The following is a 15,410-nucleotide window of genomic DNA, read 5'->3' on the forward strand; positions in this document are numbered from 1 at the left end:
TGATGGTTGTTCTTCTGTCTGTTCCACGCTCATGCACACTCCTTAAAAACCTGTTAGAATGGCAAAAAGTGTATGTTTACATGGCCACATAAGCACGTTTTGGGCAAAACTGTCTGATTCCATTCAGTTTTGCCTAATCCGGGCAGTAGCATCGCTCTGTTCTCAGAAGTCCTTGGAAGGCGCGTATGCGCAAACCTAGTTGTCATGGCAACTGAATAAACAAAACCTTGCATGGTCAATATTTACTCGTCAAGTGCAAGTCAGACAGAAACTAAAAGAAGGAAATACATTATATTTATTTTTATTAAAATTTAATGAAAGTACATTAAAATTTTTTGCGATCTACCAGCATTGTCTTTGCGATCGACTGGTAGATCGCGATCAACGTATTGGGCACCCCTGCCTTAAACGGTGTATGGAAATTGCCGTTCCCGTTTACATGATGTTTCAGAACGTAGTTTTTTGCAAAAACCCTTGAATAAACTGTTTTCTGAAGTGCATGCAAATGTGGTCAATGAGGGCTTGTTGCAGTACCATATTTGACCACAAATTTCCATTGGAAAAACTGAGGGGCGCTGTGGAGTTCGGGGGGGGGTCGGCAGACTCTCTGCCCCACATGCTTGTGTATCTTGTTTATGACTTAAAAATAGGATAAAAACTTATACTAGGGCTGTGTTTTTAAATACATGAATTAAAGGCACTTTGAACACATTTACGGGCAAACAAATTGCTTTATTGGCAGTTTATAGTATAGATCTATGTTTTTAAGTTGATGAATATTTAGGTGGGGCTCTACCTTAACTGCCCATATAGACAAGCCGCACCTGATTATAAGTGTCTTATTGTTTAAAGGAATGTTCACTAGGTTTTGGAGCAGACCCCTAGTGTTACGTTCCTGTGTTGTCTGCCCTCTGTTCTTTGTTTCACTATCACGTTTATTTCACGTTTTCTTGTTGTCCGCTCCGTGTTTTCCGTTTCACCCGTCACCGATCCCGTTCCATGTCACGTTTTCCCTGTTGTCCGCCCTGAGTCTCACTGTCCGTGTGTTTAACTACATTTCCCACAATTCCCGTTCTCCCTCACTGCCTGCGCTCATCATTGTTTCCACCTGTGTCTCCTTCAGTCGCCACTTTGTCCGTGCATTTAAACCCTGTTTCTTTGTTTAGTCACTGTCGATCGTTGACGTTTCATGTCCGTGCCCATGCTACGCTGTGTCATTCGTGTTCATCCGTGTACATCCGAGGTTACCCTGTTCCCTGTCTGTTCCGTCTGAGGTTACCCTGCTGTCTACAGTTTCGTGTTTCTGTTCCCTCGTGTTTGGACTGTTTCATTGTGTTTTCAGTTACCTATTTTCCCCTCGTGGACTTTTCTTTGTGTTTACCCCTTTTGTTTACCCTGTGCTAAATAATAAATACCGCATTTGGATCCGCACCTCTGTCTGTCTTGTCCCACTTCTACACCCAGCATCACAGAACGATCGACCCAACAATGGATCCAGCGGTCCATCTGGCCAACTATCGCCTGCTCTGCCTCAAACAAGAGGACCGTCCTCTCGAAGACCACATTGGCGACTTCCTTGTGCTGGCGAATGCCGCTGACTACCTGGACCACATCCTGCTGAGTTTTTTCAGGGGCAACCTGAACGCCTCGCTGAGGGAGCGGTTGCCACCAGCAACGTGCGGGTGGAAGCTCTGCGAATTTGTGAAGGCAACGTTGCGGATCGGCGGCTCACCATTAACTGTGGGCGTCGCTGAGGAGGATCCTAACCCGCCTCCCTCGGTGGTGACTCTCCAGTCACCCATGGTGCTTCTTGTCATGCCAGTCCTGCCTGTCAGAGGTCACCCTCACCCCAGTCGCCTTCCATGAGCCAGCACGGCCCACTTAGTCTGCCCGGAGGAGGGAGAGAAGACGGGCTTCCGCCTCCCGGTCCACACACGTCACCGTGAGCGAGCCAGAGCCCACGCACATCACCGTGAGCAAGCCTGAGTCCTCGCACATCACCGTGAGTGAGCCTGAGTCCTCGTCAGCCACGGTCAGCGAACCCAAGCCAGCGCATTCCACGGTCACCCAGCCAGTGCCTGTAGCCTCGACCGTCCCTGAGCCAGTGCCTGTAGCCTTGACCGTCCCTGAGCCAGTGCCTGTAGCCTCGACCGTCCCTGAGCCAGTGCCAGTAGCCATGACCGTCCCAGGGCCAACGCCCGTAGCCATGACCGTCCAAGAGCCAGCAGCCATGACCATCCAAGGGCCAACGCCAGTAGCCATGACCGTCCAAGGGCCAGCGCCAGTAGCCACAACCGTCCAAAAGCCGGCGACAGTGGCCGTGACTGTCCAAGAGCCAGCGCCAGTATCCAGGACTATCCTAGAGCCAGCGCCTTTCGAGCCTTCCAGGGCTCCTCCTCCCGAGTCTTCCAGGGCTCCGCCTCCCAAGTCTCTCAAGTCTCTCGAGTCTTCTAGGGCTCCTCCTCCCGAGCTTTCCAGAGCTCTGCCTTCCGAGTTTCCCGAGCTTTCCAGAGCTCCGCCTTCCGAGTTACCCGAGCTTTCCAGAGCTCCGCCTTCCGAGCTTTCCAGAGCTCCGCCTTCCGGGCTTTCCAGAGCCCCGCCTTCCGAGCTTCCTGAGCTTTCCAGAGCTCCGCCTCCCGAGCTTTCCAGAGCTCTGCCTCCCGAGCTTTCCAGAGCTCCCCCTCCCGAGCTTTCCGGAGCTCCGCCTCCAGAGATTTCCAGAGCTCCACCCCTCAAGCCTCTCGAGCCTTCCAGAGCTCCGCCCCTCAAGCCTCCCAAGCTTTCCAGAGCTCCGCCTCCCGAGCTTTCCAGAGCTCCGCCCCTCAAGCCTCTCGAGCCTTCCAGGGCTCCGCCCCTCAAGCCTCTCGAGCCTTCCCGGGCTCCGCCCCTCAAGCATCTCAAGCCTTCCAGGGCTCCGCCCCTCAAGCCTCTCAAGCCTTCCAGGGCTCCGCCTCTCAAGCTTCCCGAGCTATCCAGAGCTCCTCCTCTCGAGCTTTCCAGAGCTCCTCCTCTCGAGCTTCCCAGAGCTCCTCCTCTCGAGCTTTCCAGAGCTTCTCCTCTCAAGCCTCTCGGGCCACCCAGGGCTCCGCCCCTCAAGTCACTCGAGCCTTCCAGGGCTCCGCCCCTCAAGTCACTTGAGCCTTCCAGGGCTCCGCCTCTCGAGCCACTCGAGCCTCCCAGGGCTCTGCCTCTCAAGCCTCTCAAGCCTCTCGAGCCTCCCAGGGCTCCACCCCTTAAGTCACTCGAGCCTTCTAGGGCTCCGCCTCTCGAGCCTTCCAAGGCTCCGCCCCACAAGCCTCTCCAGCCTTCCAGGGCTCCGCCTCTCAAGCCTCTCGGGCCTTCCAGGGCTCCGCCTCTCGAGCCTTCCACGGCCCTTCTCCCCGAGCCTCCTACGGCTCCACCTCCCGAGCCTCCTGCGGCTCTGCTCCCAGAGACTCCAGAGCCTTCTAGGGCCACGCCTCTGAAACCTCCTACGGCACCACCTCCCTTGGCTCCACCTCCAGAGCCTTCCAGGCCTCCGCCTCCTAGGCCTTCCTCGGCTACACCTCCAGAGTCTTCCAGGCCTCCGCCTCTAAAGCCTCCTACGGCACCACCTTCCTTGGCTCCACCTCCTGAGCCTCCCTCGGCTCCACCTCCAGAGCCTTCCAGGCCTCCGCCTCTCAGGTCACTCGAGCCTTCCAGGCCTCCGCCTTTAAAGCCTCCTACGGCGCCACCTTCATCGGTTCTGCCTCCAGAGCCTCCTACGGCGCCACCTCCATCGGTTCCGCCTCAAGAGCCTCACTCAGCTCAGCCTCCTGAGCTCCCAGAGCCTCCCTCGGCTCCACCTCCAGAGCCTTCCGGGGCTTCGCCTCTAGAGCCTCCTACAGCGCAACCTTCCTCGGCTCCGCCTCCTGAGCCTTCCTCGGCTCCGCCTCCTAAGCCTTCAACTGCTCTGCCACCTGAGCCTCAAGAGCCTCACTCAGCTCAGCCTCCTGAGCTCCCAGAGCCTCCCTCGGCTCCGCCTCCTGAGCTCCCAGAGCCTCCCTCAGCTCCGCCTCCTGAGGCCACAGAGCCTCCCTCAGCTTTGTCTCCAGAGCCCCTCTCAGCTTCGCCCCCGGGGCCTGTCCCTGTCCTAAGGCCGCCTCCTGGACCTGTCCCTGTCCGATGGCCACCTCCTAGACCTATCCCTTGCTTGTGGCCGTCTCCTAGGCCTCCTGGACCTGTCCCTGTCCGATGGCCACCTCCCAGACCACCCAAACCTGTCCCTTTGTGCCCCCATGGACTGCCTAATTGCCCCTTGTGCCCCCGTGGCCTGTCTCATTTCCCTTTGTGCCCCCATGGACTGCCTAATTGCCCCTTGTGCCCCCGTGGCCTGTCTCTTTCCCTTTGTGCCCCCGTGGACTGCCTAAGTGCCCCTTGTGCCCCCGTGGTCTGTCTCCGTGTCCCTTGTGCCTTCTTGGTCTGTCTCTGTGCCCCTTGTGCTCCGTTTTCTCTGTCTGTGTTCCCCCGGGTCTACCCCCTCACTCCCTGGATCTTTTGTTTTTCTGTGTAGGTTTTCTTTTGGCTTTAGGACCGTCTGGAATCCGGTCCTTTTAGGAGGGGTTATGTTACGTTCCTGTGTTGTCTGCCCTCTGTTCTTTGTTTCACTATCACGTTTATTTCACGTTTTATTTTTGTCCGCTCCGTGTTTTCCGTTTCACCCGTCACCGATCCCGTTCCATGTCACGTTTTCCCTGTTGTCCGCCCTGAGTCTCACTGTCCGTGTGTTTAACTACATTTCCCACAATTCCCGTTCTCCCTCACTGCCTGCGCTCATCATTGTTTCCACCTGTGTCTCCTTCAGTCGCCACTTTGTCCGTGCATATAAACCCTGTTTCTTTGTTTAGTCACTATCGATCGTTGATGTTTCATGTCCGTGCCCATGCTACGCTGTGTCATTCGTGTTCATCCGAGGTTACCCTGTTCCCTGTCTGTTCCGTCTGAGGTTACCCTGCTGTCTACAGTTTCGTGTTTCTGTTCCCTCGTGTTTGGACTGTTTCATTGTGTTTTCAGTTACCTATTTTCCCCTCGTGGACTTTTCTTTGTGTTTACTCCTTTTGTTTACCCTGTGCTAAATAATAAATACCGCATTTGGATCCGCACCTCTGTCTGTCTTGTCCCACTTCTACACCCAGCATCACACCTAGTGTGCACGTTCTACAAGTTAAGCTCAATTGACAACATTTGTGGCATAATGTTAATTACTACAAAAAACTATTTTGGTTCCTTCCTCGTTTATTAAAAAAAAGGAAAAAATGTTAACATGAATTTGGTGTGATAAAATTACGGATTTACTGGAGTTATGGCATTAACGAGCCAACAGTGTTTACCAGCATTAGTTTGTCATGACAACCAAGTTGTAATTATTGTAAATAACTTTACACAGATAAAGTTCGGACAAAAGAACTTAACATTATACAGTACGTGTTAACATGATTTAAGTGTTATAAACTGAGGGATTTACTATCGTTATGGTATTACAAGTTTGACAGGACAACAAAGTCATAATATTAACTTTACACAGATAAGATTAGCAAGAGATTTTATCAAAATAAAATCATGTTAACACGTATAATATTTACATCTTGTGGCTATACTTTTGAAACGGTGAGTATTTTAATGTTTATGGACTTGCATTGTAAGTGCCTAATGGCATGGTCACACATACTGTACTATCACACTTCAAAATTCATGGGGCGAATAATACAGTCACCTCAATGGGAATCAGTGCGATCGTGAATTTTGAACAATGGACATCCGGTGGAGAATTTCCCCTCGTGAAGTTTGGTGAACTTTGACGTGCAAATTCACCACATTGACCAATGGTAAGTTGCTTGGTTTGGCAGTGACCTCTGTGTGGGCTACATTGAATATTCACAATAAAAGATATCATTTTAGCGGTGAGATTCTTTTTATCGTCTCAAAATAAAATATTTTAAATAAAATATATTTGCTGGTTTCACACGTGCTCAACGTCTGCCCACGGCATCTTCGTCCGTGCGAACGGATGTGTGACCGTGCATTTACTGTAACCACAATTGTATTTATTTTTTATAAATGAGGGATGACTCAAAATTAACATTATGTCACAAATGCTTTGTCACAAATTATTTAATCACTTCCGCAGATGTTTTTTAGATATAATATTCTCCCATTCAGCAGTAATAACAATGTTTCTCCAGCAACTCTCCTTGACTCACAGCGGTGTGTGGTAAAGCATAGGAGAGCTATCAAGCACACACTTCTCTGGGTATTTAAAATTAACAGCAGGAGGTGTAAAGCAACCGACGGTGAGAGACAGAGCAAGAGAAAAAGAGATAAAGACAGGAATTGACTTTTCGCCGTCCCCCAGCGTTCACCCTCCTCGTGTTCATTACAACGCCATTATCGTTTTGATGTTTTTCTCCTCCTTTCCAACACACTGTCGGTTTCATTCTTTAATGTGGTCATTCTGGTACAAGAATTTTTCAACTGAACAGACGTCCATGTCATTACATTCAATAAGGGTAATTTCCCATGAAGAACATGGTAACCTTATATAGAGTGACACTCCAGACAGACTGGATGTGCTACATAAATATAGACCCTCCTCCACTCCTGTCCAACTTTCCAGCCCCCAATCTGAGAATATTATGCCTTATATGTCTGATGTATACAATACATGCAGGAAAACACAGGCCCGGACATGAGCTGTGCTTGTTTTTATGACCTGTTGTCAGGTTCAGCCCTGCTAGAGGCCTCATTATACCTCACCGCTGATCGTTGGGAGCATGGCATTCAGTCTGACACTGGAGCTGAAAGTTGGTGCTGTTTAGGAACTAGTTCTTATTAAGAGCCTTGTGTGTCACTCGGGAGAGTTGCGGCTCCTACCAGCCTCCAAAAGTAGCTTCTCTTGAACAACGGCTGCAGAGCAGCCACGAAAATGTCTCCATCTACAGGGAGAGCTACATTTCTTTCTTCTACCTTTCTATCAGTACATGTCGACATTCTCAGTCCCTTACCGTTAATCAGACATTTTGTTTGCCTTTGACTTTATCTACATCTGTGTTTGTTTTAACAGTAGGAGATGTTTAGTTGGACAGCGATAGGAACAGCGATGGCAATAGCACTAACAAGTTCCACATCCTATAAGGATGCAAAATTAGAAGCGAGTTGCTACAGTCACAAAAATGTGTCAGATTTGGTTAATGCTCTAGGTACTTCACGGCAGTTTGAATGTATGTTCACCTGAAACAGCAACTCAAACCTTGCAGTTTGTGGAAGGGAGTATTTAGGAGAAGGTAATGGATGTTAGTCAGGGTAGACGACATGCATAATATTATGTGAATAGTGTTCGTGTCCAGCTGCACTAGTTTTCCATTGTTTTTCTATGTACACATGCACTAGACGGCATCTTCGAATGCTGCGCCATGTTCAGCTGTTTTTTCAGTGTTTCGCACAGAAGCATCGTGTCTTTAGATGCAGTGTCAAGGTAAACAGATCTTTTAAAAGCACGTCTCTAAACACCTTCATTCTATTATTTGTGTTGTACTGCGTCTAGCTTTTATAGTGCAAGAACACGTTCTGTCCTTTAATTCAGTTGTAAGTGCTGTATGGCAACTGTAACTACCATTTTTGCTTCTTTTTTAAAATTAATTCTCTGGGTTCAATACAAGTTAAGCTCAACTGACAGCATTTCTGGCATAATGTTTACTACAAAAAATTATTTAGACTCCTAGTTTTCTTTAAAAAAAAGCACAAATCGAAGTTATAGTGTATAGTAGGTTTTTTTAAAGAAAGGAAGGGATGAGTCAAAATTTATTTTTGTGTTAGTCCATATTATGCCACAAATGCAGGCTACATTTTTTAAGGGCTACATTTTAGTCAATGGGTTTTACTGTTGAATACCTTGGTGTTGATAGTTTGTCTTTCCGAAATATTTCTGTTAAAAACTCCATAAAACATTGTGGGACTTAAAAGTCCAGAAAATATTAAACGGAGTGTACTTTTATCACTCATTGCTTTGTTTTCATTCACGTAAAATAAATATGGTGTCCATTACGATTGAGAATAGAGGTCGTCTCAGTTTCAGAATTGGCTGGCCTTTGACACACTCCATTTTGCCATCATCTTTTCCATTTTCCATCCTCATACATAACGAGGTGTTAATATTGCAAACATAAATTGTAGTAGACGTATCCTAGGACTAGGCCACATCCACACTAATCTGTTTTATTTTAAAAACTTTGTTTTTGTTTCCCAACATCATCGTTTTCCCATTGTATGCCTTTTCAAATGTCTCAGGGAACATCCACACTAAACCAGTTTTTTTTTTTATTCCTCTTTTTCTCCCAATTTGGAATGCCCAATTCCCACTACTTAGTAGGTCCTCGTGGTGGCGCGGTTACTCACCTCAGTCCGGGTGGTGGAGGACAAGTCTCAGATGCCTCCGCTTCTGAGACAGTCAATCTGCGCATCTTATCACATGGCTCGTTGTGCATGACACCGTGGAGACTCATGCTACTCTCCGCGATCCACACACAACTTACCACGCGCCCCATTAAGAGCAAGAACCTCTAATCGTGACCACGAGGAGGTTACCCCATGTGACTCTACCCTCTTTAGCAACCGGGCCAATTTGGTTGCTTAGGAGACCTGACTGGAGTAGCTTAGCATGCCCTGGATTAGAACTCGCGACTCCAGGGTTGGTAGTCAGTGTCAATACTCGCAGAGCTACCCAGGCCCCCACTAAACCAGTTTTTTTTTATAAACTGTAATCTATGTAATTGTTTTCCAAAGAATTCGGTAATGGAGAGCGATTTTGAAAACATACAGTTTTAGGTTAGGAAAACAGCATTCCACTGTGGATGAGAGGCGTAAACGTAGCCATATCAATGCGTTTTCAAACGAAAACGTATTAGAGTAGACGTAGCACTGGTCTGTTCCAAAACATAGTGCTCGGCCTTGCTGTCTCTACTACGACATAGCCCTCCTCCCTCCCGGGTTTCGGCACCAGTGTAAAGGGATTAATGGAAAGGAGGAGGCGAGAACCGGTTTGAGAATATAATTAATATTTTTACAAAAAAACTAACACACAAAGGTGTTGGACAGCTGTCCGTAAATCTCTCTCTCTCTGTCCCACTGCAGTCTCCAGTCGGCCGGATGTGTGGAATCACGACCCGGCCCCGCCCACTGCCCTGCCACAGCCACAGTTCTAAATAAAGAACTATGATGGGGTGATGTGGTGGTTGAAACAAACAGTTGAGAAACTTTATGACTCTTTGGAAGTTGAGAGAAAGAGAGTGCTTAGACAGTAAGCACAGAGGGACAGTCACACTGTTAGCTTCCCAACACGAAGGACTCACTCCGGAATGAAAAGGCAACCTCTCTGCACCATCATCTCTTCAACTGCAACACAAAGTCGAGCACTGTACAAAGGAAACATACCTGCATTCCCCAGATCAAACTGCGCTTTCAACTATTACCGTAAATAATATTTTATGTGCAAGACGACAAGACATCAATGGTTTTCTCTTTCATAAGTTATGGCAGTATTGAAATGTAAATGAACCTGAAATATTGTAAGAGGCCATGCCATGTGTCATCACAATTCATGGGGTTTTATTTTTCCATAGAATCTTTAGCAGTATGTCGCATCTTCACCATACTACTTGAAAAGTTTTAAGGAGAGGCTAGAAAATGTTGCAGTTTCTAATTCTCAGATAAGCTATAAGACTCTGTGGTTTAGACTGGTTCAAAACATAGAAAAAAAGATTATAATAACCTACATTATAAGTACAATGCTAAATGGGTGATTCTCACGAAACTTGTCAAAAAATGTCCAGGACATATTTAAAGAAAATGTATCTACATTTAGGATCATTAATTTATATTATTTTCAGGACAATTAAGCACATTTTATCCCCCTTTTTCTCATTACCGTAATCCATCCGCATGTTTTACTTGTACTATTCCCATTGTTTTCAATTATGATCCTTCATACATTAAAATGATTATTGTTATTATTATTTTAATCAACAAAAATGAAATTTAGTACCAAGGAATAACTATTATAACGTATAATTACCTTTTTATTGTATCATTATTTAAACAATATATTAATTTTTTTCACATTGTGGTAATGAAAGAATTATAATGACATCTTTAATGCATTGAAAGTTTATTTAGTAAAAACAATTGTATTTGGAGGTCATATTTCATCCTAAGATTAAGAGGAAATTTATTCAAATGTATAATTTATTTCTTATTAAAAATCTACATAAATGAAAGGCAGTACAACAAATATTCAATCAAAACATTATTTTACAGTAACGAGATTTTCTCGCATTACGTTAATGACAATTTGGGAAGGGGGTAGGTGTGCTTAATTGTCATAACAATACAAGTCTTAATGGTCCTAAGAATAGGCTTAATTTCTCATTTCTTTCTATTGATTGTGTTGTGAAATATACAGACATGTTCTTGAAATGTTACATGAGATTTCCCATTTTAGACCATAATGTATTGTGTCACAATTTTCTGTCAAATACTTCCAGAGCAGTCGGGTAAAAAACAAATATCCTCTAAAGTTGGCAACTTCCACAGTAAATTATGCAGCATTTTGTAAGGTGTTCACTTACCCACCTAGGTACAGATCTCTATTTATTTATTTTTTGAATTAAAATAGTGTTGCTATAAGTTCAAGTCGCATTAAACTTAAGCAGAGAGTGAGACAGTGCAATGTTGTGTCAGACTTAAGGTGTTGTGGAATCGGTCCAAATAGGCCTGCCTAATCTCTGCTGAGTGGGTTTGTTTGCCTGTAAATGTCAGAATGCCTTCAGGCCCAAACATACAAAATTCTAAATCATGTAGATACACTTAGATGTAACTGACACAGATTTATAAAGCAAATCAAAACAATGAAATGATGTGCAACATAACCTTAAGCAGTATTGTGAGAAAACACCTATTTTTCTGTTATAATTCTGTTGGACATGGAGATATTTTCAATAAACAATCTTTTTCAAAACATTATCATACCCTCAGTCTATACAACATATACCAGTCAGCACTATCAATGGAAGCTTCTTACCTCGTTGGTGTTCCAGCGATGTCTCTCCTTGGGCAGGGAGGAGCATTTGGGAAGGCATTCCAGAAGCTTCTTGGGCAGGTAGATTTTCAAATGTCCATGTTCATCTGGAAACAACATATATATGATTAGGATCATAGAAATATACAAAAGTTATAAAACAACAATGGGAACAAGTACTCACATCACTTTTAAATGAAGCGTTATACTGTAATGGAGCTACAGCATTTTTTTGTGTAGTTCAAACCTTTTCAAACATGCAATACATGACAAAATGTGTAATCGAATAATCTACCTCAATCTTGTGTTGTTTATACATGCTGGATGAAATATTGCAGAAGACTGAATTGTATGTAAATGAAGTGGCGCAAGCGCAATTTGCTATCTTCTTGATTAATAGGTAATTGCGTTAAGATTTTGTGTTTCAAAAGCACGTCTAATCTCAAGCCAGCATCTCACTTGCTGGTTAAAACTAGTTGTTTTTGGTAGATAATGTTACACCTACCGACTGTTTTCGCAGCGGTCTGACACACACACATTTATAGGTTCAGAATGGTGATGAGGTGACTGACATTCCCGCTCGCACGCCTTACTCTCCAGCATAAAAATGCACCTATTTTTAGACAACAAACTCTTCAGACATGTTTTGTAAGTTCTGTTCTCTGGTTTGTGTGCAGTCATGTTGTGTTTTATGTTGTTAATATCGCTGGTGGTCCTGTTGAAGTGAAACAAAACGAGTTTTCACGTGAACGCCCCATGTTACGAGTGGCTGCAAGGAGCTCTAAAGCTCATGAACATTCACAGGAGACCAACTGTCGATGAAGATTTTCACAAAATAATACATTCGATTTTGGTTTGTTTCTGAGCACAACATTTCTTGACAATTACTTCCATTGTGTTAAGAAAAAGAAGGTCAGTCATATGGGGTTATTACAGCACAGGGGTGAGTAAACAATGACTGAATTTTCATTTTTGGGTGAACTAATTGTAAAGGGATTAAAGGGAAAGGAGGAGGTGAGAACCAGCTTGATAATATAAATGATAGTTTAATATATAACTGAACCAAAAAGACAAAACACACACACAGGTGTCGGACAGCTGTCCATAAATCTCTCTCTCTGATGCACTGCCATCTTTGGTCGGCCTTTATTCCTCTCTGAGGCTTGATTAGCCTGATTAGGGGCCGGGTATGCGGAATCACGACCCAGCCTCCGCCCTGCCACATTCCTCCCTCGCTCTCTCAGGCCGGGGACCCCCGGCATGACGTACACCCCCCCCCCCTTTCCCTGGGGAGTGGTGTGCCTTCCGCCTCATCTGCCGGCAGGTCATACCCGTCTACCTGGACGAGGGGAAGGAAACAAACCCAAAAAAGTGTGGCACCTACACACCGTAATGGCGATCGTGCCAAATTAACAAAACATTTAAAAAGAGAGAGGGAAAGGCCAACATGGAGCAGCAGTGGAAGAGGGTAGGTGTGGCAGTGGACGACAGCCGCACCTCCCCGGGCAGATCGGAGGCAGTCCTCCGACCCCTGGCAGACGGAACGACCCACCGCGTATTTGGTGGACGGTAGGGGTCTCCAACTAACCGTTCCAGGCGGTTAGTTGGGAGCCCCTCCACCCCGTTCGTCCGGCAGATGGCCGCGACTGCTCCTTTGGGGTGGATGGTAGTGCTGAGAACTTCACTACGGCGCATCCCTCCTCCTTCCCGGGTTTCGGCTCCAGTGTAAAGGCATTAAAGGGAAAAGAGGAGGTGAGAACCGGCTTAATAATATAAATGATAGATAGTAAATTAGCCTTATTAGGGGCCGGGTGTGGGGAGCCACAGTAATCCTTCAAATGAAATTTTAAAAGACAAATGATTGCTTTATTCCAACTGAAATCAAACTTTTAAAGTGCATGTAAACCTACTGAATGTTCTTTTTACCCAAAGATCATGTCACGTGTTTGTAAACTGCAGCGTTGTTTAAATTCAAAGTCACTGGTGCTCAAGGGACTCATTTGAGGACATTTACATGCTCATGTGCTACGTATGAAATTATAATTAGAAATTACCTCAAAAAGGGAGCTCTCATTTAGCAATGAAAAACAAAACAAACTTAAGATTTAACTGTGAAATGAAAGCATATTTGGAGCATGAGGCGTGCTAATACTTTCATCCAGAAATGTTGTGATTTTATTTTCATTGAGTCTCTTTCTCATTCTGTCTCTCTCTCTTGTCATGCCAGAGTGCCTGCTCAAATACATAACGACAAAATTGGGCGATGGAGCAAAAGCATTTCAAGGTTATTGATAACCGTTTGCATCAAGGGCTCAGGCTTCTTAAGGAACTCAATGTTAAGCCCTGTGGGAGAAAGTAGTTCCACATTGCATGCTGGGCCTGCTTATGAATACAAAAAAATTAGGAAGTGAAAGAAATAAAAAGAAAGAGAATAAGAGAGTGACTGAGATGTGTGGAGTGTCTCCTCGGTTAAAGACAGGAAAGAAGTGAAAGAGAGGCTGCAGATCTGAAGTGAGATGAAGACTGTGTGTCCATAGAGACACTGCTTAGCAACAACTCCCACTCTGGCTTTAAGGACAAAGAGATAGCCTAAAGGAAAGAGAGGGTTAGATCACTAGCCTTACGCCCCAATCTAATGCACATTACCATTCTTTACCTGTGCATGAACTTATACCCATATATGTACATTATTTTTTAAATTCCTCTAGAAAATACCTCAAGACAAAGGATCCTTCAAGACTGAGGGGATAAATTGGTTCCATTTACAGTAAATCTCCATTCCCAACTGGTGACAAATATGCTGATCAGATGAGTAGAGTCTGTAAACTTCCTATAGGTTCCTAAAAAATGAATTGCCCATGGTTCACTCTTTCATAGCTCAAGAGTGTTAATGGGAATTAACAATTGTCAAATTATCAAATTTGTCTCAAATCTCTTCAATCTCAAGTTTCTCCTTAAATTCCTTTATATCCCTCTTTTTTATGAATATGCCATTAAGCCATTAAGAATTCTATAAATCCATGAACAGAGATGTTAACCAGTTCCAATGTTTCCTTTAGCTGCCACTCTAGAGTTCATTTTTACCTCACTGAGCATGCTGTTGTGGGCTCTTTGAGTCATCTTGGCTGGACGGCCACTTCTAGTGAGAGTAGCCACAGTACTTAATTATTTCCTTTTATAGAAACTTTCTAATAACTGTGGACATTTTAATATTTGAGCTCTTCAAGATAACTTTGTAATCCTTTCCAGCTTTATGCAAAGCAACAATTATTGATTGTAGGTCTTCTGAACTCTCTTTTTTGCGTGTTCAACATCAGCAGATGCTTCTTGTGATTAGCAAACTCAAACTGTTTGAGTGCTTTTTATAAGTCAAAATATCTCTAACCCACACCTCCAATCTCGTTTCATTATTTGGATGCCAGGTTTGCCAACTCCTGACTCTAATGAGCTTTTTTTTGTCTTTAGTCTAGAGGTTCACTTACATTTTCCACAGCACTGCTACAGTTTAATGGGATGTGTTTAATAAAGACATAAATTACTATAATTGTGTATGTGTTTTTAGCTTAAGCTCAATGTGTTTTGTCTATACCTGTGACTTTAATGAATATAAGATCACATTTAATGAGCAATTAATGCAGAAAACCAGCTATTTCCAAAGGGTTCACATACTTTTTCTTGCCACAGTATATATGTGCAACTTGGGGAGTTGGTTTTCATTGTTTTTGTTTAAAAGTGACTTAATTTTATAAATGGCATGAAAATGCTAAATCATATCCAGTATAACATCATTTAGTCATTTTAATTGACTACAATTGGTTAACTAAAATGGTTAACCACATATATGATTTGATGTCGAAGAATGGGTTGGAAACCAAAAATCGGTTCTTATTCAGAGCCAGTTGCATTAAATAAATGAAAATAAAATCGCAAATGGCAATAAATAATAAAATGAATAGAGACTATTTGCACCCATAATTAAACACTCATATACACTATAGGGGCATCTCCGCAGCATGTTTATTATGTTCTTGTAGAGTCCCACAGACACCCTACACTGACCCCTACACCTAAACCTAACCCTAGTCTTCCCTTAAAAAAAATAACCATGGTTTTACTACAGTAACCATAGTCTCACCATGGTATTTTGTAGTAAAATCATTTTTTCACCACAAAATGAAACATGGTTACTATTTTAACACCATATTACTGTAGTAACACCATGGATACTTTCATTAAAACTATGGCTTTTGCCAAAAAACATTGGTTACTACAAAATTACTATAGTAAAACCATGGTTCATGGTTCAGACACTTGAAGTGCAAAG

At 44.2% G+C, this 15,410-nt stretch overlaps 1 protein-coding gene across 1 annotated transcript in view; it reads right to left on the minus strand.

Moving 5' to 3' along the window:
• LOC127626037 (calmodulin-binding transcription activator 1-like) overlaps positions 1 to 15,410 on the minus strand; it is a 461,362-nt gene that overhangs the window by 418,748 nt on the left and 27,204 nt on the right. Inside the window, exon 3 of the mRNA XM_052101550.1 lies at positions 11,090 to 11,193. Coding sequence (XP_051957510.1) covers positions 11,090 to 11,193 — 104 coding nt within the window. The remainder of the gene's footprint in view (positions 1 to 11,089; positions 11,194 to 15,410) is intronic.

Source organism: Xyrauchen texanus, chromosome 32 (assembly GCF_025860055.1).
Source record: "Xyrauchen texanus isolate HMW12.3.18 chromosome 32, RBS_HiC_50CHRs, whole genome shotgun sequence".
Lineage (NCBI taxonomy): Eukaryota > Metazoa > Chordata > Actinopteri > Cypriniformes > Catostomidae > Xyrauchen > Xyrauchen texanus.